Genomic DNA, 23,774 nt, shown 5'->3' with positions numbered 1-23,774 from the left:
TGTAATTTTTTATCAACAATTCTACTACATAAACAATGGCTGGTTTTTTATTAATGACAAATAATGCCTGGTTTATAGTACATAGCTGAGTTATTGTACAGTCTAAATTGTTTTTGATTTAACAGTTCAAAGTTTAACTTCAAGATTATCATACATGCAACTTCAAGAAATTATGCTTTCTTTTTCTAGTGGGATGGTTTCAAACTACTCCTTGTCATCAAATTTACTTGAATCAAATCGAAATCAAAATGAATGTAATAATTATAGTATAAGCATATTTAAAATGTATCATATTATGTGAAATCTATTTGAAGTGTAATAAAAATATCAGCAGGTTGGTTAATAATGGAATTGTTTTTAAAAAAAATTGAGGACAGATTATAATTTTATAGAATTAAATTTAAGTGTCAAAATATTTTAACTAAAAAAATCGCAAATATTACAATTGTTTGAATCGATGTTAGTACGTAAATGAAACAATTAGATTGTTTTAGAAATAATATTTATTTATTACTTTATATTTTACTTAAAATATATTGTAAGCACGACGTTAGTGTTAGTTTTAAACTTTAAATCACTTAAAAAATATTCTAAATATACCAATATCATTGGGATTTAGTCGAGACATTGTTCGGAATTAATAATATAATACATAAATAGTTGCATATTTTTTTAATCACTTGTATTAGGAATGAAGTACAATTTATGAATTGCAGTGCGATTCTGTAAGAATTCACTTACACTTATGAAATGAAATCATATCTCACTCGTCACTCGTGAAATGTTGACAAACGTCTCACGGTGATACGCCGTTTTGATATGTGTATCCTATAAATTTTATAATTAATATTGTCAATGTATATCACACGTACGTATATCGTAACATACGTATATCACATTCTGACATTCTGCGTGAGTTTCGAGTTTCTTACAGAATACCTCAACTGGCACAAAATAACAATCATTGGATTTTGACATCTTAATTTTTTTAAATGCCGCAAGTGAATTGTCAAATAGTACCAAGAAAAGTTATATTCTGACGTTTTTATATTTTATTATATAAGGCTGCTACTCCATGTGCGTCCTATCACTTTGCTACTGTTTCAAAAAAAAAAATTTTTTTTTTAATTTTCATTAGCGGCTCAAAAGTATTGTACTCATTATCAAAAGTTATAATAATAAAAAAAAAAAAACAAAACGTGAACACAAAATGGCGCAAGGTATTTTTTTTTTTTAATTTAATTTCGTATTATATTCTGCCAATGTATATTTTAAATTGAGTTTTGATATAGTTCTCACAGATAGTGAATGCTTAACAACATAATTCATTGAAAAAGGTTGTGATCATATCGATTTGACAATTCGCTTACCGGTTGATATTTGACATTTTCTGAACTCACCGCATTTTCTTTTACTTCTTTTAGTTGTAAGCGTTATTCCAAATTTTATGTTATTTAAATAAGGCTAGTAAATATTTAGAAACAAAAATGTTTAATTTTTATGAATAAAATTTGATGAAATGTGAATATTATTTGTTTATTTTTAAATCCTATTTTCTAATCTAAATTTTAATAATAATGATGAAAAAAAGCTTTTTGACTAATTGTTAAATTTCAAGAAATAGTAAGAAAGTCAGTTACTCATATACAATTAAATTTGTATTATATGCCTTGTTAATGTTCTTTCATAACAAAATAAAATAAAAGAGAATGCTAAGTATACATAAGCATTCTGTTGTCTATTTTTTTCCATTACAATGAAATTAAACTTAAATTGTTAATTGATTATTAACCTATCTTAAATCCGGGCAGTGGCGGATTAACCGATAGGCTTAGTAGGCTGGAGCCTAGAGCGGCAGATTTAAATGGGCTGCAAATTTAGCCCAAATTTGGTATCTTACAGAAATTAAAAAAAACTTACACTTATATGTATATATGTATATATATGTCCGAAATCCGTATACTCGTCACTACATAGTGGGTTGGAAAACTTATCTAGTAACTGACAGAAATGTCACCTAGTTTATAAGCATACTAATAACGGGAAATAACCGATGTAATGAGGACGATAGAACACAAATCATTAATGTTGCAAAAAAAAGTAGGGGCGGCAAAAATTGAATAGCTTACTAGCGATAGATTTGTAAATCCCCTACTGAATCCAGGCGTATTTTTTTTAATAAATATTGTTTTAATGAATAATAAAAGTTATTTATTTATTCTAAATTATATTTTTTTATTTAGTTAATAGTAAATTAATTATAATTCCCGGTATCATATTATATATATGTATACCATGCCCAAAAAGATTCTCTGCACCGTATGTAAACGGAAAGTAGAAGTTACAAGTTTATTGTAATAATTATCTTTAAAATTTATCACACCAACATTGTATTCTTTTAATTGAAGTATTATAAAGAAATATTTAATCAAACGGCTTGTATATGTATATAAATATCTTATATATGTAGATGCTATATAAATGAATAGCATACTGATAGAGCTGGCAATACTTTTTAAGTAACGTCATCGTGAGCTGTCAGTGTCATAGGTCATGCAAACTTGATGCAAATCGTCAGGTGCCAGCTCCAATAAGAATTATCAATTAGGTTATGTTTCACGCAAGTTAGGATTTTTGTACCATATATATAATAAAATTAAGTTATAATGAAGATATATACGAACGATAATAATACCGCAACACTAAAGTTGTTAATAGCGGCTAATTTAGCCGGCAAAAAGATAGAACTAAAGAAAGCAACTTTCGAAGGTAGTATTCTATATTTTATAAAAAAATAAATAGAAAACAGACATGATCGATATTCTGTTATTTTGATATGTTATAATTTTGCTATTTTTCTGTTATTAATATAGTTAATTTATCATAGTATTAATAATGCTATAATTACATCAGATTTTTATTCTTACTCATCATAATGCTGTTTTTCATTTGTTTACGTGGTTTTCCTATAACCTTGTAATTCTTTGCTTTATGCTGTTATTATAGAAATATTTCTAAGTAGATTTTAATGTTATTGGATTTAATTAAATGGTAAATCAATTAATTATTTAGATTGTACATTATTCTTTAATGAACCGGCATGAATTTCGATCGTTACGCTTTTTTATCAATCGCATTATTTTGCATGATGAAGTATATATCTTGTATGAAATCCTGTATGGAATATAAATTTAAAAGCCATATTATTTAATTTAAAGATTAAATTTGTCTATGGAAATATTGACACTTTTTAACATAACTCCTACGGAATAGGCTTAAGATTTATAAGTTTATATATAAATATCTGATTGGTTACATACATAATACATATAAGCATGCAACTAACTGGGTGTTGGTACTGGTACTGAGCACTAGTCTGCACGGCAGACGTGTCCGCAGGGCCAAAGGCGCTGCCGTTACTGGAGGTGGACGACCAGCTCAGTTTCTTCAGCAGTAATGCTGCGGCGCAATATTTATTTCCGGTCTTAGATCTCTCTCAAAATGGACAGTGGTAAGTTGATATTTTAGTTTTTCTTTCATTCTTTATCTTCTTTCTAAAGTAATTATACTGTGCTAATTCAATTTCTCATATTCAAGTTCCTAAAATGACACTAAAATCTTTATCAAGAATGCATTTATTTTTATTAATTGAATTTTGTGAATGTTTTCTAATTAACATCTTAGAAAAAGTACTTTAACATTTCTTTTGATCATATATATTTATCTTCAAATTCAAAATATGTTTTATTACTCTAAAAGTTAATTGAATGTAAAACTATACAGCTTAAGGTGTAGTATCTTGAAACGAACCACCAAGACATACAAACGAAGTATCTATCTTTATTATCAATTGATATTTGACTGCTTATTTTAACAATATATCTTTTAAATAGATATTATGAATTATTATTTAAGACAGGATGTAAGCTGAGATGGCCCAGTGGTTAGAACGCGTGCATCTTAGCCAATGATTGCAAACCCAGGCAAGCACCACTATATATATGTGCTTAATTTGTTTTTATAATTCATTTCATACTCGGAGGTGAAGGAAAACATCGTGAGGAAACTTGCATGTGTCTAATTTCATTGAAATTCTGCCACATATGTATTCCACTAATATGCATTGGAACAGCGTGGTGGAATATAATATCCCTTCTTTTCAAAAGGGAGAGGAGGTCTTAGCCCAGCAGTGGGAAATTTACAGGCTGTTACTTTACTACTATTTACCATGTTTTTTATTTTTTTGTTTGTTTTTGTTTGTGGAAAAGGATATTAAATAACAAAACATGGTAAATATCCCATATTAAATAACTTTAATATTAAAAATAATCATGTTAATTAAATCATGTTAATATGAATTACTTTTTAGAATACTTGTTTTTCCATGTTTTTGTGTGCTGGGGATGGGCATAGGTTATTGATAAAATGCCTTTATTTTTCATTGGTGTTCAAGTTTTCTGTAGACTGATTATCATCGAATTTGTTTCAGTGGTATGACCATGAAAGACTAGTCACTACTCAGAGTTACTTTCCTATATACATATAATTAGTATAGATTGAGTTCTTTTATGAACTATATAATCCTGATCAGTATTTATTTTTGATATTTGCAGTCAACAGATGCAAGAATGGGAAGCGACACGATTACAACCGACCACTGCGGCGGTCTTGATGAGCAAATCAGTCGCGTCCGACCTCAAGCAAGCACTGAACTCACTGCTCTTGATGATTGACGGGCTATTGAAGACACATAAATATATTATCGGGGTAAGCATTTTAATATGTTGATAATTTTAATTGTGTTTTGATAGGCAAATGTACCATCGGATGGTAAGTGGTTAACACTGATCATGGACACTGGTGCTGTGAGATATTTTAGTTATTCCTTAAATCTATGCGTCACCAAACTTGGGGACTATGTTATTATGTACTTTTTTTTTATATGGTATACAAGCAAGCAAACCAACACATGCATAATTATCAGACCATATAGGAGCAAATGGTGCAATTAGCTACAAATCTTCTAAAGAAGCCCAGCAGTGGGACTGCTACTTAATATTTAGTATATAAATTATAAACTCAATTTTCAGGACAAACTCTCAGCCGCTGATATATCTATATGGAGCACCCTGTACCCATTGTGCCACAACAAGGATTATCAAAAGCAATACTTAGCAGAGTGCCCCAACGTTTTGAGATGGGCCGACGAGCTGGGATCTGCGAAGGCTATTCAGGTGAATAAAATATTCAATAAGAATCATCAATCAATCATATACTTTATTCAAGACGGCTTTTACAAGCACTTTTGAATCGTCATATAACAATTAAGTGAAGCTACCACCGGTTCGGAAAGTAGATTTTGTAGATTAGAACCAGCAAAAACTCAGTAGTTACTCTTTTTCAACATTTAAAAATACAGTCATGTTACTTGAATACAATTTTATATGTATGTAATACATCTTGCCTGCAAGTCAACAATTTTTAATTCGACGCTTTTTTATCGTCTGCATGATCTTTTACTAAATAATATGCCTTCTTTACTAATGTATTTCTTACAAATGATTTATATTTATGAAAGCATCTCTCGCGCGTACACTAGTTAGTGATAATGGCGTTGACCACGCCGATTACGGTCACAGTGGTCAATCCTAAGGAAGACCAAGGACATAGTTATAACGCGGTTGGACGGCAATCCGACCATTTATTTGTCCGAAATTAATTTCCTAACTCCGGGTTTTCACAGTGCAATTACACAGAAAACTCCAATAACCTTTTGTCGGCCCATCAAATAACTAATTTTAATAAAAATAATAACAATTTATTTATTAAAGACAGTCCATTTGTTAGTTATAATATCAACTTAAAAACTATGTTAGTGTACTAATACTAAAAAATATACAGCGAAAAAATAAATAAATAAACGTAAACATAAAATGAAAACAAAAGAATATCTATTTCATTAGTCTCAGCACTAGCGCGCACTGGTAACTTTTGTCACGGTGACTGTTTCGTCACTCTTGTCAAGTCCGTGAATATGTACAGATGCAGACACAAATGTCAACCAATTGTCACGTCGTAAAGTGCGCGCACTACATATTCATGGACTCGACAAGAGTGTGAGTGACGAAACAGTCACCGTGACAAAAGTTACCAGTGCGCGCTAGTTCTTACTTGACCACTACGCCAATAAAATGCTCTAGCATTGACTCGGCAAGCTGACATATTTCATAAGTTGTATTTATATAGCTGTTGAGAGTCGAGATGGCCCAGTGGTTAGAACGCGTGCATCTTAACCGATGATTGCGGGTACAAACCCAGGCAAGCACCGCTGATTCATGTGCTTAATTTGTCTTTATAATTCATCTCGTGCTCAGCGGTGAAGGAAAACATCGTGAGGAAACCTGCATGTGACAAATTTCATAGAAATTCTGCCACACGTGTATTCCACCAACCAGCATTGGAACAGCGTGGTGGAATATGTTCCAAACCTTCTCCTCAAAGGGAGAGGAGGCTCTATCCCAGCAGTGGGAATTTACAGGCTGTTGTTGTATACATGTCAATAGAAAAACAATACGTGTTCACTGAGGAAAGCGCTCCTCTATGTTAAATTACCTAAAAAGTTTCTTGCTAACTTTATTCTTACACTAGCGACCGCACGGCAATGCTGATTCTAAATATGCTACAGAATTTCTTCAGAAAGTCTAGGGAAGGAGGTTCAAAGGGAGAGGAGGCCTTTAGCCCAGCAGTGGGAATTTACAGGCTGTTGTTGTTGTTGTTGTTGTTGTTGTTGTTGTATATAGCTGTTATGTGACCCCAGTACGCGGTGCAGCAGTGGGGCGGCTCGCTGGAGGGCCCGTTCGCGCCGACGTCCGCTCTGGGCATTCCGCAATTCACCAACATGGTCTCCCCTGTTGGGTGAGTCTAACAAACATTCAAATAATATTAAGCTCGAAACACTCAAGGTGTTACTGTTATCCCTTTAATTCCAAAGTGTAAAGCCTGTGATTCATGGGTTCAGAAAAAATCCACAGCGAGGCAACTGTTCCCATTTCATCGTTCATCATTAAGAATATTTTCTTTTTGCTATTTTATAACTTTTTATACTTAATAATGCTATTTCCACTCTAAATAACTGTCTGTTTTCAATTTTTTTGTGTGTGTTTGTATGTGTATATATAATTATATATATGTGTTGCCTCCCCCCCCCCCCAGCGCAGCCGTATACTAACTGTGTATTGAAATAGTCAAAATAGTTTAGGATCGAAACTTGTGTCGTACACTGTGTTGTGAAGGCTCGTAAATGCTTGAGCTATTAAGTGTTCTACATCAAGCTAAACTGAATCTTATATATGAGTTATTAAGACGTATATTCGTTTGCAGGACTCCAGAATCTCAGGAAGCGAGCGTGACGGCAGAAGAAATAGAAGCGGCGAAGGAGAACTGGATCAACGGCGTGAAGAACTTACAGGAGCCGCTGCAGAAGCAGGAAGTGATGTAAGGAATGCATTATATTACCTTTGTCGTGTACTGGCGGACCGGCAGACGACAACAATAGCCTGTTAATATTCCACTGACAAACCGAGATGCCCCAGCGGTTAGTACGCGTGCAACTTAACCGATGGTTGTGGGTTTAAACCTAAGCCCGTTTCTGAATATTCATGTGCTTAATTTCTGTTTATAATTCATCTCGTGCTCAGCGATGGAGTGATGTGTCTAATTTTATTGAAATTCTGCCACCACCAACCCGCGTTGGAACAGCGTGGTGGGAATATGTTCCAAACCTTCTCCTCAAAGTGGTAACTCAGCCCAGCAGTGGGAAATTTATAGGGTGTTGATGATCTTAATATCTAATGCTATCCAATAACTGTTGCAGCCTGCCGCTAAAGGGGCGTCGCAACGTGTTGATCACGTCGGCGCTGCCCTACGTCAACAACGTGCCGCACCTCGGCAACATCATAGGCTGCGTGCTCTCCGCCGACGTCTTCGCCAGGTGCGACACCCACACACACATCACTATCACACGATAACATCACCATCACACGATAACATGACTATCACACGATAACATCACCATCACACGATAAAATCACTATCACACGATAACATCACTATCACACGATAACATGACTATCACACGATAACATCACCATCACACGATAAAATCACTATCACACGATAACATCACTATCACACGATAACATCACTATCACACGATAACATCACTATAACACGATAAAATCACTATATCATGATAACATCACTATCACACGATAACATCACTATAACACGATAACATCACTATCCCACGATAACATCACTATCACACGATAACATCACTATCACACAATAACATAACTATCACACGATAACATCACTATCACACGGACACATCAGTATCACACGGTAACATCACTATCACACGATAACATCACTATCACACGATAACATCACTATCACACGATAACATCACTATCACATGGACACATCAGTATCACACGGTAACATCACTATCACACGATAACATCACTACCACACGATAACATCACTATCACACGATAACATCACTATCACATGATAACATCACTATCACACGACAACATCACAATCACACGATAACATCACTATCACACGGTAACATCACTATCACACGGTAACATAACTATCACACGGTTACATCACTATCACACGAAAAATCACTATCACACAATAATAGATCGCTAAAAAGTAATATTTTTTTTATATGACAATATATAACCACAATTTTGGATAATTGAGATATTTCGATATCCATTAAATTCAATGACAATGACAGTTCAACGGGCGGCCATGTTTGAAGTATACGGGTGCGTTCGGTGTGTTCCAGATGGGAACTTTTCCACAATAAATCTGTGGTCGAGTGGTGTGTACAGCGGTTTTTATAGGTACGCCACTCCGGGGTCCCGGGTTCGATTCCCGGTCCAGTCGATGTAGATTATCATTAGTTTTCTATGTTGTCTTTGGCCTGGGTGTCTGTGGTACCGTCGTTACTTCTGATCTTCCATAACACAAGTGCTTTAGCTACTTACATTGGGATCAGAGTAATGTATCTGATGTTGTCTCATATTTATTTATCTATTTAATAAATTATAATCTGTATTTGTATATTTATTTTACCTGAAATAAGCCGGTTTTCCATCTATTATTTTATAATCGTACCTCTCAATGTACTCATTATTTGTCCCGGGCCCTCTAAACTCTAGAATTCAAATCGATCCTGCTTATATAGCTCATAACATACATATATAAACCGCAGGTACTGTCGGCTGTGCGACTACAACACGCTTTTCATCTGCGGGACTGACGAGTACGGAACAGCTACAGAAACCAAGGTATGACTTTTACATTAACAGTTGTATTATTACTATATATATATAGAGTTAAAAAATAATAACTTAGTAAGGCACAATATATAAATGGCTGCCTTGCTGGACTTCAACTCCACTCTGCTCCGAGGAAATGATATGGAACCTATGCCAAAAGGCTGTCCCATATAGGCTTGATGGATACCAAAATGGGCAGAATGAATACCATAAACCAAACGCAATTTTTCTCATGACATTTTCCTGCGAGCGCAAGATGCGTTTTGCGAAACCAATAGTGTACGCAGCGTACAACTGAATCTCTCAATAGGAATAATTTTCTAACCCAATTGGGCTATCTCATACTGATAGTATTATTCAAATCTGACCAGCAGTTCCTTAGATTACCTCCAACCAAACAAGTTTTTTTTTTTATGGTATAGGTTGGCGGACGAGCATATGGGCCACCTGATGGTAAGTGGTCACCATCGCCCATAGACATTGACGCTGTAAGAAATATTAAGTATTCCTTAAATCGTCAATGCGCCACCAACCTTGGAAACTAAGATGTTATGTCCCTTGTGCCTGTAGTTACACTGGCTGATTCACCCTTCAGACCGGAACACAACAATACCGAGTATTGTTATTTGGCGGTAGAATAACTGATGAGTGGGTGGTACCTACACAGACGGGCTTGCACAAAGCCCTACCACCAAGTTAAATATTGGTATAGATTTAAGTCTGGAAATGTGAATGGTCCTCGGGCTCAAAGCCAGTGGGGCGTTTGTGGGGTTGGTGATGTGGTGTCGTGTGGCAGGCGCTGGAGGAGGGAGTGACGCCGCGCGAGATCTGCGACAAGTACCACACGATCCACGAGGCCGTGTACCGCTGGTTCGATATCAGCTTCGACTATTTCGGCAGGACCAGCACGCCGGAGCAGACCGAGTGAGTCTGATTATCTACAGTGCTTTGATTTTATAGAGCTGTGATGGCCCAGTGGTTAGAACGCGTGCATCTTAACCGATGATTGCGGGTTCAAACCCAGGCGAGCACCACTATATATTTGTGCTTAATTGTGTTTATAATTCATCTCGTGCTCGGCGGTGAAGGAAAACATCGTGAGGAAACCTGCATGTGTCTAATTTCATCGAAATTCTGTCACGTGTGCATTCCACCAACCCGCATTGGAACAGCGTGGTGGAATATGTTCCAATCTCTCTCCTTAATGGAAGAGGAGGCCTTATCTCAGCAGTGGGAAATTTACAGGCTGTTACTTTACTTTTTTTTTTACTTTTTGATTTTATAGTTCTTCCTCTATCTCTCTCTCTCTTGAGAAATTCTCACCATTCTTTTAAAGGCGAGCATATAGGTCACCTGATGGTAAGTGGTATCCACAGCAAATACACAATGGCGCTTTAAAAAATATTAACTATTTCTTACATCGCCAATGCGCCATCAATCTTGGGAACTTTGCTGGACTTTATACTGGCTCACTCAATCTTCAAACCGACATCTCGTTACAGCTTCTTATCGTATATGACATACATGACCATATTTAGTATTTATTTTTAATAATGTTAGCAAACGCGAAAAAAAAAACATCATTCAAAAACTTCAATTTTTAAAAGTGGAAACAAAAGTTTTATTTTTATTTTAGAGGCATATTTCTATACTTTCGTCGTTGAGCAAAATATTTTGAAGATTAAAACAACTTTTTGTTCATTTGCTATTTCATTAATCTTTTATTTTAAGCTTTCTTATGCTTAAATATACATGAAAATATGAACTGAAACTACACACTGTACAAATCTAAACCGCGTGGAATGGTGGCAAGAATGCTAGCAGCATTTCCCCGTTGAATCGCAATTCCGATCCTCTGGGCAAAAAGACGAACCAGCCCTCCTGTCACCAGTGGAGGCAATAACGCGAGGTGTTATACTTTTGATGAAGCTTTTTGCACCAATACTATATATAATACACGAATATTTAGTGTGTCACTACTTTAAATTAAATACATGGAAGATATAACAGACTGCTAATATAAATAATGATTAATCAGAAGCATTTGATTATGTTGATCACGAAACGCTTTTGTAAATTAAATATTACGGAGTTAATGGTAAAGCTTTCATTGCTTAATATTTGAGTATTAAGAATTCCATAGGCACTTCCATAGGTGCATACTAATGGAACAAAGTCTTCTGAATCTGTGCTTAGACTGGGTATCCCGCAAGGATCAATTTTGGGACTTAATCTATTTTTGTTTTATTTAAATGATATTTTTTTATACCTTAAATATATTTGTGTTATTGAGTTATTTGAAATAACCTAATAATGGAAATTATTTTTATTTCAAAATGGTACAAACATTGAATTGAATAGCGTGTAAGTGATTCAGGAAAATATCTGCTTCAAAAATGAATAAGTGATATCGGTGTGCGGTACAAAGTTCGAATTCAATAGCGAGTATCTGATTCAGGAACGATGTCCACTATAAAAATGAATACGTGATATCGGTGTGCTGTGACGTCACGCAGGATAGCACAGAAGATGTTCCTAAAGCTGATGGACAACGGGTTCATAAGCAAGCAGTCGGTGGACCAGCAGTTCTGCGAGCGGTGCCAACGGTTCCTGGCGGACCGGTTTGTGGAGGGCACGTGCCCGCACGCCGGCTGCGGCTACGAGGTTACTACTATTAATTTAATAATTGTATTAACTTAAAAATTAACTAACATGACTGTATTTTTTTTAAATGTTGAAAAAGAGTAACTACTGAGTTCCTTGCCGGTTCTTCTCGGTAGAATCTACTTTCCGAACCGGTGGTAGCTTCACTTAATTGTTAAATGACGATTCAAAAGTGCTTGTAAAAGCCCACTTTTTTTTTATGGTATAGGTTGGCGGACGAGCATATGGGCTACCTGATGGTAAGTGGTCACCATCGCCCATAGACATTAACGCTGTAAGAATTATTAACTATTCCTTACATCGTCAATGTGCCACCAACCTTGGGAACTAAGATGTTATGTCCCTTGTGCCTGTAGTTACACTGGCTCTCTCACCCTTCAGACCGGAACACAACAATACCGAGTACTGTTGTTTGGCGGTAGAATAACTGATGAGTGGGTGGTACCTACCCAGACGGGCTCGCACAAAGCCCTACCACCAAGAAAAAAACTTGAATAAAGTATACTTTGATTTTGATTTCGAGGACGCGCGCGGCGACCAGTGCGACGCGTTTTGATTTTTTTTTTTGATTTCGAGGACGCGCGTGGTGACCAGTGCGACGCGTGCGGGCGCCTCGTGAACGCGGCCGAGCTGGTGCGCGCGCGCTGCAAGCTGTGCGCCGCGCCGCCCGTGCTGCGCGCCAGCGAGCAAATGTTCCTGGAGCTGGGCCAGCTAGAGCCGGCGCTGCGCGCGTGGGCGGCGGGCGCGGCGGGCGGCTGGTCGGCGCCGGCGCGCGCCGTGTCGCGCGGCTGGCTGCGCGAGGCGCTGCGCGCGCGCGCCGTCACGCGCGACCTGCGCTGGGGCGTGCCCGTGCCGCTGCCCGCCTGCCGCGACAAGGTAAGCCCTACACTCTGCGCCCCACAGCCGGGGTCAACGCCCTTAGGCTATGATAGTTGAATTTGAGAGGAACTTCTTCTGAGCTAAGACAAGGCCCCCCCCATCAAAATGACTTGTCGATACTCGAAACTGAAAAGATTTTTTTACCTCATAATTATGTTTGATCGAGCCTGCTAGTGATTGTGAGTGCCAGAACTCTGAGCTTCCGAGTTAAGAACACCCCCCCTCCCCCGATCAAAATAACTTATTGATACTAGAAACTGGAATTTTTTTTTGTCTCGTAATTACTTTTGATTAATCTGCTAGTGATTGTGAGTGCCAGAATTGCGAGCTCAATCGACGGCTCTCACATCGCTAGCTATCTGTGTGCCATTAAACAATACACTCTAGTATAAATATATAAATAGTCTCTATTTATATAAGACTTTTGCGATCCATTTTTTTAAATGTTAATAATCTATTTATGTATATTTAATATATTGAATTGATTTTAAACATTTTTTTATGTGATGCCCCCCCCCCCCTCCATATTTATATTCCGTTGCCAAGTAGTGAAAGTAAAGTTAGAATACATGTTTTATAGTATTTGCTAACTTCGCCGACGTTCAAAACACCATTTTTTACACGAATCCGTTACTTCCATTGCTGACATAACAACTGAAGATCGTCATTACTTAATAATCTTTCCTCAGCATGCCATGGGAACAGGATGTATAGTGATGTACGTGTTCTATAGCGAATGTACTGGTTCAGGTGTTCTACGTGTGGTTCGACGCGCCGCTCGGCTACCTCAGCATAACGCAGTGCGCCACCGGACACTACGAGAAGTGGTGGAAGAAGGACAAGGACTATGATGTACGTGGAATTTCCCATCGAATTATGAACGTCTGACCCATTAAAACATAAGCACCTGTATTCATATTTCTGGCTACGTAAAAAAGCCCATTGATTATTTTGTTGTCTGGAATTCATTGTCATTTGTCATTGGGTTACCCTCCCGCTAGCCCCATAATCACCCAATAATTTAAATCACCCAATACAGGGTTTAATACCAAGATTTTAGCATCTGAAAAATTTGATCTTTACTAATATAATAAATGCGAAGTAACCTTGATTATCTGTTGTTCTATCACTGCTAAACAACTGAGCCGAATTTGATGAAATTTTGACGAAAACTTGAACTCCTAAAAGGAAAGACATAGACAACATGTTTCAGGCCTAACACCTGATGAAAAGCTCTTAAAACACGAGCTAAGCCGGCAACAAATAGTTTTATGGTGTAAACGTGCCCCCCCCCCCCAGGTGAAGCTGTACCAGTTCATGGCGAAGGACAACGTGCCGTTCCACGTGGTCATGTTCCCCGCCACCGTCATCGGCGTCAACGAGGGGCACTTGCTCGTCGACCACGTGTTCGCCACCGGTAAGCTAATGAAACGTTTCCACCGGTGTGGCAAAGAGTACCCTGACCCTGACTTCAAATGAATGATGAGAGTAATATGAACTAATATGATTTTTATAATCTGTAGATGGTCCTCTACCAGTAACAAAAATTTAGAATTAGAGCCGGAGATTAACCTCGATGATTGCGGGTTCAAACCCAAGCAAGCACCGCTGTGTCATGAGCTTAATTTGTCTTTATAATCCATCTCGTGCTCAGCGGTGAAGGAAAACCTCGCGAGGAAACCTGCATGTGACGAATTTCATAGAAATTCTGCCACGTGTATTCTACCAACCCGCATTGGAACAGCGTGGTGGAATATGTTCCAAAACCTTCTCCTCAAAGTGAGAGGAGGCCTTTAGCCCAGTAGTGGGAATTTACAGGCTGTTGTTGTTATTTTTAACCTCTACATACAAATAACCAAATTTTACCCTTTTGTAATATTTGTATGGTACTGTTTAACTTTTACTGATGATCTTTTGCAGAGTACTTAAACTACGAGGATGGCAAATTTTCGAAATCCCGTGGTGTCGGCGTGTTCGGTACTGACGCACAGGTATGTTATACGCTTTGGGGTAATAGTCTGTTTATGACCAACAACTGGACAAAGTCTATCCTATTGTGGAGAATGTTTAGTGATCATTACAAAACGCTGTTCTAAAGTGGGATAGACGTATTTCTTTGTGTGTTCACCACCCCATAAATAAATGTCCCCACACCACACAAGTATCTCGCCTAAATTCTACCGCCAACCAGTAATATGACTTAGCATTTAGTGTTTAATCTTGTGATCTGGTTAATGAAGAGTCAGTGTAACAGTGAAACACTACAGCCACAGAGGTTATATCGTCTCAGTTCCGAAGGTTGACGGTTGTCTATGGTATTTTATAATGGAAAGTTTAAAAACTTTTTAGATTTGTTAGCTTGTGACTGCCCTCATGGCTTAGGTCACAAATTTCTTTTTTCTATATTAACATACAATTTTTTTTTATCAGGAAACCGGAATACCGTCTGACGTGTGGCGGTTCTATCTCACCAGCATCCGCCCGGAGACGTCAGACTCCAGCTTCAGCTGGGCGGAACTGGGTACCAGGTGCGTTGACACTCATTCTCTTATATCTGTCCATCTGCGTCACTTACTGAGTCGTTATTTTATCATCTACGATCATACTTTACTTAATTACATATGAAAGAGTTGGTTGTATTTGGGCTATGGTTTATTTATTGACTGATTGATTGAAGGGAATTGACTTAATATTGTCAAATTATAAATTTCAAATGGCTCAGAACAATCTTTAGATTTAAATATTCCAAGTAATTTTATAAAAACTCCTCTCAATAATGCACTACAAACAGTTCTTGATAAATATATTTATGTATATTTGTTTATATTACAGCACCATTACACTTAAATATTACCCATAAATTTAATTTCTAAAGTGCCGACAAAAACGAGCATATTCACAAATCCATAATGAATACGAATGATCACTGAGTACCTGAGATGGTAAATTTTTTTATTGTTTTTTTTTTGTCGGACTAGCATATGGACCATCTGATGGTAAGCGGTCACCATCACCCATAGACAATGACACTGTAATAAATATTAACTATTCCTTACATCGTTAATGTGCCACCAACCTTGGGAACTAACATGTTATGGCCCTTGTGCCTGTAGTTACATTGGCAACTGATGAGTGGGTGGTACCTACCCAGGAGGGCTTGCACAAAGCTCTACCACCAAGGCAATCATGATAGTTCAAGGTCAAAGTTGTGTCTGAACGATCACGTCTGGTCGTACTGCAATAAGCGAGCACGGTGTTCCCGCAGGAACAACTCTGAGTTGCTGAATAACCTGGGCAACTTCTGCCACCGTTCGCTGAGTTTCTGCGCGAACGCCTTCCAGGGTGCCGTGCCTGACGCGCAGCTCTCCACTACCGACTACGAGCTTTTCGCGCTCGTCAACAGGGAAGTCGCCGGTGGGTAGTCTGGTTACATGAATTAAGGGGGGGGGGGATCTATTATAACACAGAACCGGATATGTTGGGCCAAGGTGATCTAACTTTTTGGAGGAGGACTTGGTTATCAGTAATTTGGATATGGTGGAGGGTTCTCAGGAGTAGGCATGGAAATTATAAATGAGTAAGGAAGTTATTGTTATATGAGTATAGAGTCGAGATGGCCCAGTGGTTAGAACGCGTGCATCTTAACCGATGATTGCGGGTTCAAACTCAGGCAGGCACCGCTGATTCATGTGCTTAATTTGTCTTTATAATTCATCTCGTGCTCGTGAAGGAAAACATCGTGAGGAAACCTGCATGTGACAAATTTCATAGAAATTCTGCCACATGTGTATTCCACCAACCCGTATTGGAACAGCGTGGTGGAATATACCAAACCTTCTCCTCAAAGGGAGAGGAGGCATTTAGCCCAGCAGTGGGAATTTACAGGCTGTTGTTGTTGTTGTTGTAAGGTTATGTCGGTTGTATGTGATGGTGACCGTTGGTCGGCAGGGTTCGTGCAACACATGGAGAAGGGTCGTCTGCGGGAGGCACTGCGCTGCGTGATGAGCGTGTCGCGCCTGGGCAACCAGCACATGCAAAGCAGCCAACCCTGGGTGCTGTTGCGCGGAGACGACAATGACAAGTGAGCTGAGGAATCGAGCCTCGAACGACGCCCTCCCCCCCCTTTTTTTTAGTATTAATGATCAATATTAATGGCCCAGTGGTTAGAACGCGTGCATCTTAACCGATGAATGCGGGTTCAAACCCAGGCAAGCACCACTATATATATTTGCTTAATTTGTGTTTATAATTCGTCTCGTGCTCGGCGGTGAAGGAAAACATCGTGAGGAAACCTGCATGTGTCTAATTTCATCGAAATTCTGCCACATGTGCATTCCACCAACCCGCATTGGAACGGCGTGGTGGAATCCAAACCCTCTCCTTAATGGCAGAGGAGGCCTTATCCCAGCAGTGGGAAATTTACAGGCTGTTACTTTACTTTTACTTTTACATTTTTATTTATAATAAATAACTAAATAATAAATATGAGACAAAATCACATACATTACTCTGATCCCAATGTAAGTAGCTGAAGCACTTGTGTTATGGAAATCAGAAGTAACGATAATACCACAAACACCCAGACCCAAGACAACATAGAAAACTAATGGTAATCTACATCGACTCGGCCGGGAATCGAACCCGGGACCTCGGAGTGGCGTACCCATGAAAACCGGTGTACACACCACTCGACCATGGAGACCGTCATTACACAGAGTTCATTCCGCCGCGATTGGCCCTGTGTGACGTGTGTGTAATGTGTGTGTGTGTGTGCAGGGCGCGCGGTGCGGCGGCGGTGTGCGTGTGCGTGCAGCTGGTTGCGCTGCTGGCTGCGCTGCTGGCGCCCTTCGTGCCGCGCGCGGCGGCGCGGTTGCGCGACCAGTTGCGCCTCACGCCGGAACAGCTTAGAATCAACCCCAAGTGAGTTATATTTGCTTGTTATCACTTCTCACGCGTCGATATTCACTTTGAGTGTGCTTACTGTATAGTACTGCTTCGGAGTACTTTGTCGTTTCTTGTCGATTGTCTATGGTTGAATCTACTTTTGGAATCGGTAGCTGATAAACAGTACCACATTAAAAATATGCCATACTATAGTAATTTTCAGTACTTTTGCACAACTTACATTACTAAATTAATTAAATTTAAAGAGTCATTCTAGTCTCGCGTCTCGGCAAACGTAGTGTAGGACGTCCTCAGACACGGTGGAGTGACGATATACGCAAGGCGGCAGGCAGGAGCTGGATGCGAGTAGCTGGAGAAAGACCACAGTGGCGTGCACTTAAAGAGGCCTAAGTCCAGCAGTGGGCAAAAATAGGCTGATGATGATGATGATGATATTAGACCGAAGCATAAATTCATAAATGAGTCGAGATGGCCCAGTGGTTAGAACGCGTGCATCTTAACCGATGATTGCGGGTTTAAACCCAGGCAAACACCGCTGATTCATGTGTTTAATTTGTCTTTATAATTCGTCTCGTGCTCAGCGGTGAAGGAAAACATCGTGAGGAAACCTGAATGTGACAAATTTCATAGAAATTCTGCCACATGTGTATTCCACCAACCCGCATTGGAACAGCGTGGTGGAATATATTCCATACCTTCTCCTCAAAGGGAGAGGAGGCCTTTAGCCCAGCAGTGGGAATTTACAGGCTGTTGTTGTTGTTGTTGTTGTATAAATTCTTCTAGGTACTATAACATACTCACATAAGGTATATACGTGTGTAGGAATCCATCGCTCATCCGGTACCTGCCGCCCGGACACGTGATCGGCAAGCCGGAGCCGCTTTTCGCCAAGCTCGAGCCGGAAATGCTGGAGAAACTTAAGGCGAAGTACGCGGGCACACAGAGCGACAGAGCCAAGAAGGTGAGTTATTAGTTATTACTATATTTTCATAATTAATATTTATTTATGTTCTCGTATAGCAAAAACTATTTTGAAACTAAGTTTTTTATTTATAAAGATAGTTTTAATAATATTAATGATTCAAATATAAGTTAAAGAGAATATTCGAATTAGAAAAAAAACACATACACACACACACACACACACACACACACACACACACACACACACACACACGCATATACAGCAATATTAAACAAACAATACAAACTTCAAAATAATATACATAAATGTGGAGCAACTAAAAAGTAATCGAAGGAATATCATCCGGCTCGAAGGACCATTATAATGCTTTAAAAAAACTTGAGTTATAATAACATATGTCTGTATACAACAGTCAGTTTCTGCATGTGTAGAATATACAATTCATTATATTCAGAATGTTATTTATTCGAGGCAAAAAGAGGTCGTTATAATAAATTGTAACTATCAAATATTAAATCTCGATACACTCAACTTCAATACACGCCACTGAATATTATGGTGAGTGTAAATATGCAAGTATTTCACAGAATATATACTGTTGGAATAAACAAGCAACATCAGCGTCAAGTCATACAACTACCCTATTTAAAAAAAAAAAAAGGCGGGAGATTCGCAGTTGTCACATTGAGAATTGCAATAATGATTATTGATGGTTATTTGTGTTGTAGACTAAATGTTTTTCTTTTGTGGTAGATTGATTGTTATTTTAAATTAAAGATAATTGTTTTAGAGGTTAACCTACTTCCTACTTCTGGTTCTAAAAGTACATATATGTATGTTTTCAGCAAAACGGGGCCGGCAAAGCGCCCGCCAGCGTGGCCGAGTTGGAGGCTGCCGTCTCCGCACAGGTACAGCTTTCCCATCTTATTCATGAGATAATAGGCTATTTGTCAATGCGAAAAATAAATTGTGTATCATTGTAATCAGTGTATATTATGAGTTTAAAAATGGTTATTTACTGACGAAAGTTAAAAATAATACTTAATTTATTCAAAAATCCATAAATAAAAATGCAAATTTTCAAACGTTTGTCACGTGACACGAAACGCTCCTGATTGGCCGGGCTTATGATGAAGTCACTTTCTTGTAAACTTTTCTTTTCTACTTCATATATGTACCACAGATTAAAGTACGGGAAAGTGACGTCACCGACCCCATTTTTGCGTGCTATTTAAATATGGAATTTTTAATATGATATTTTTAGGCATATGTACAAGAAATAAAAAACACAACTTTTACTGGATCTACATCTACTAAATAATATAAAATGGATTTTAAAAACCAGTCAGATAGCCACCTCTATCGAGACAGGCGCCTCCTGACCATATTTTTGATATCGACTATATGTTATATCATATATATATATGTAATAATCGTAAATTTACAAACCCTCGTTATTTCTTCTAAAGGTAATTTAATTTGATATAATTTGTCCTTTAGTGTAAATCACATTTAGATATATAGTGCTTCTGCGCTTGCGCACGCACGTGAACTGCGATACGTCCGTGACATCATCATCATTATCCCAATTCTGTACGCAGGGAGACAAAGTCCGTCAGATCAAGTCGACGACGAAAGACAAAGCGGTCGTGCAACCGGAAGTGGATAAACTGCTCGCTCTGAAGAAACAACTCGCAGCTGCGCAAGCGCAGGCGACGCCCGCCGGCGCCAACGATGTTGCCAGCCTGGAAAAAGCCATCGCGGAACAGGTCGGTGTCGCTAGACATACCATATCATACCATGTTTTATATGAAACATTTTCATATAAAACATTGTATATTGTTTACATTACCAGTATAAAGAGTCGAGATGGCCCAGTGGTTAGAACGCGTGCATCTTAACCGATGATTGCGGGTTCAAACCCAGGCAAGCACCGATGATTCATGTGCTTAATTTGTCTTTAAAATTCATCTCGTACTCGGCGGTGAAGGAAAACATCGTGAGGAAACCTGCATGTGACAAATTTCATAGAAATTCTGCCACATGTGTATTCCACCAACCCGCATTGGAACAGCGTGGTGGAATATGTTCCAAACCTTCTCCAAGGGAGAGGAGGCCTTTAGCCCAGCAGTGGGAATTTACAGGCTGTTGTTGTTGTTGTTACCAGTATCATGGAAATATAGCAATACTTACATCGTGAGGACACCTGCATGTGTCGGCTGACAATCTGCCATTTGTTCACTCAGCAACCCAGTGGAATAAGGTCCTAACTTTAGTTAAAAAGTCTTAACCCAACCGTGGAACAATTACAATTATTATTTTAAGTTTTTATTTTTATTTTGCACAGGGTGAAAAAGTTCGAAAGCTAAAAGCATCAACAAAAGACAAATCAGTTTGGCAGCCGGAAGTCAATATACTGCTCGCTCTCAAGAAGCAACTGGCGGATGCGCAGGCGCAACCCAAGGCAACCCAGAGCCCGGCCAGCGTCGCCAACCTAGAGAAGGCTATCGCGGAACAGGTTATACACGACACCAAGAATAACCAGTGACTACCCACACTACGGACCGTTACTTTATTAACTCGCGTTTTAGGATGTTGGTTGTCATGTGTTAGGCAAAAAAGTTTGTCATTTCTTGGAGTTGAACTTTGCTTGTCATCAAATTCGGTTCAGTGGTTTAGTCGTGAAAGAGCGTTAGACAAACAGAATTACTTTCACATTTACAATATTAGTCGAGTAAGAGCGATAGACATACAAAATCAAAAATCAAAAAATCAAAACCAAAATAAACTTTATTCAAGTAGGCTTTTATAAGCACTTTTGAATCGTCATTTTACAATTAAGTGAAGCTACCACCGGTTCGGAAAGTAGATTCTACCGAGAAGAACCGGCAAGAAACTCAGTAGTTACTCTTTTTTAACATTTAAAAAATACAACGTCATGTTAATTAAATACAATTATTTCAATTAATGTATCCTGCTTGGAAGTCAACAGGTATTAACTCCACGCTTTTTCACATATATAATATAAATATAGATAATTACACGCTTAATATATTAAGTCAAATGTTTATTGTACTTTTAATAATATATCGAATTTGATACGAAATGGCGCAGCACAAGCCTAAACAAGCACCATTAAAACAATTGAATTATATCAATATAATTAGGAGCAACAGTCAGTTGCAACAATTAAACAATATTACAACGCACACAAACATCAAGATACACACTAACATGTGTACGACTAGTATTCACACGCGACTTCGTTCGTTGTCATGTATTAGGCAAAATGTAGCCTATATCCCTTCTTGGAGTTCAAGTTTGCTTCACACCAAATTTCATCAAATTCGGTTCAGCGCTTTGGTCGTGAAAGAGCGACACAGACAAAGTTGCTTTCACATTTATGACATTAAAATAGATTTATACAAGTAATACATACTCTAAATGTGTTAGTTTGTCTTACGCAATCACCATCATCTACATACGGGTTGAATAGAAATTATGATTATTTATTGAATACTGTTTTTTTAAATAATATTAATATTTTAAATTATTTCGTAGTTTAGTAATTAAGAATAACAGTTCTGTAATGTGGAATCTTGTAAAGAGTTGAATTGTCCCTCAACCTCTAACTCAGAGGCCGACTACTCCTATTCCTCTTGATTAAATCCTTATTCGTATCCATAATAACAGAAAACTAAATACTACAGGGTCTAACTCAGTAATAATAATAGACACGACTGGACAATGATCCTAATGGCCAATGAGCTCCATAGCTTCTCTTATAGCCGCGCTTTTCCAATGTGGATAGTAGACACACTGTATGTCATCCGACTCATGCAGGTTGCCTGACTGCTAAATTGTGCTCCAGATTATATCCATTGAATCTCAGAAACCCATGTGGATAGTAGACACATATGGTAAAATGTCTTCTACACGTGTAGGCTACCTAACTGCTTAGCTTTGCTCCAGGTTCTAACCTCAGAATTTTTTTTTTTTTATTATTGTACAGGTTGGTGGACGAGCAGATGGGCCACCTGATGGTACCTAAGTGGTCACCATCACCCATAGACAATGACGCTCTAAGAAATATTAACTATTACTTACATCGTCAATGCGCCACCAAGCTTGGGAACTAAGATGTTATGTCCCTTGTGCCTGTAGTTACACTGGCTCACTCACCCTTCAAACCGGAACACAACAATACTGAGTACTGTTATTTGGCGGCAGAATAACTGATGAGTGGGTGGTACCTACCCAGACGGGCTTGCACAAAGCCCTACCACCAAGGGATCACTTTAAAACTCAATTAGATCAGTTTTTGTCCATTTCCAGGGCGATAAAGTGAGACAGCTGAAGGCGTCGACGAAAGACAAGTCGGTCTGGCAACCGGAAGTGAACGTCCTCCTCGATCTCAAAAAGCAACTCGCGGCGCTGCAAGCCAAGCAATAGATTGTATTTAAAAATATTTATGTATTCCAATGAATTGAAGAGAAATTAAATATTATGGTACAGTTGAGTCCCGGAAGTAACACGTAGACACCTCACCAGTAGGTAATACAGTGTGTGTACAGTCAGAGTAAGAAAACCTTCGTCAGTTCTCATATTAATTAAAGCACTAAACTGACAACTGCATATAAAATTAAACTTACATAGTATGATAACTTGGTTCAAAATAGTGTAACATCGTTGCACAACGTCTAGTGCTATATCAACATGAAATATTTTAATGGCGTAATTATTCATTACAAATTTAAATTAGGTATGATATCTTCTACTGAATTGTCAAAATATGTCTGTCAGTGTTATATATTCTCGATCGGTAAAGCAGATTATCGCTCATACTGAGCACGCGAAAATAGATCTTAAGGTGACGAACCCATTGTTACGCTGACTGTACAAAGATACACTATTGTATCACTCGTAATCTGATAAGGAAGGCGTGCTGTCTGAGGCACGGGAGTGTCCACTGCCAATTTACAATTTCCAGCAAACTCAAGATATTAAATTCCATTCCAGAATCTCCAATTTAATATTTTGTT

At 38.2% G+C, this 23,774-nt stretch overlaps 1 protein-coding gene across 1 annotated transcript; it reads left to right on the top strand.

The window, feature by feature from the left end:
• Positions 1–2,536: 2,536 nt before the first annotated feature.
• LOC124541102 (methionine--tRNA ligase, cytoplasmic) lies at positions 2,537–23,397 on the top strand. The gene is made up of 23 exons (XM_047118930.1): positions 2,537–2,769; positions 3,388–3,511; positions 4,614–4,767; positions 5,091–5,234; positions 6,818–6,915; positions 7,381–7,494; positions 7,874–7,990; positions 9,293–9,368; positions 10,156–10,283; positions 11,876–12,023; positions 12,600–12,899; positions 13,653–13,754; positions 14,202–14,319; positions 14,823–14,893; positions 15,333–15,430; positions 16,168–16,316; positions 16,851–16,983; positions 17,679–17,822; positions 18,630–18,768; positions 19,578–19,640; positions 20,334–20,501; positions 21,080–21,250; positions 23,068–23,397. The coding sequence occupies exons 1-23, from the start codon at positions 2,667–2,669 to the stop codon at positions 23,182–23,184; spliced, it is 2,979 nt and encodes a 992-aa protein (XP_046974886.1). The 5' UTR covers positions 2,537–2,666; the 3' UTR covers positions 23,185–23,397.
• Positions 23,398–23,774: the final 377 nt, after the last annotated feature.

The sequence above is a fragment of the Vanessa cardui genome, chromosome 27 (assembly GCF_905220365.1).
Source record: "Vanessa cardui chromosome 27, ilVanCard2.1, whole genome shotgun sequence".
NCBI classification, from domain to species: Eukaryota; Metazoa; Arthropoda; class Insecta; order Lepidoptera; family Nymphalidae; genus Vanessa; species Vanessa cardui.
Note: the sequence above shows the minus strand (reverse complement) of the source record. Positions and strands in the feature narration are given on the sequence as shown.

Excerpts from the sequence above, each read along its gene's own strand:
- LOC124541102 (XM_047118930.1), top strand. The coding sequence starts at position 2,667 with ATGAAGATATATACGAACGATAATAATACCGCAACACTAAAGTTGTTA. Across the intron at positions 4,768-5,090 it reads CACATAAATATATTATCGGG|GACAAACTCTCAGCCGCTGA; the intron begins GTAAGCATTTTA and ends CTCAATTTTCAG. Across the intron at positions 14,320-14,822 it reads CGACCACGTGTTCGCCACCG|AGTACTTAAACTACGAGGAT; the intron begins GTAAGCTAATGA and ends GATCTTTTGCAG.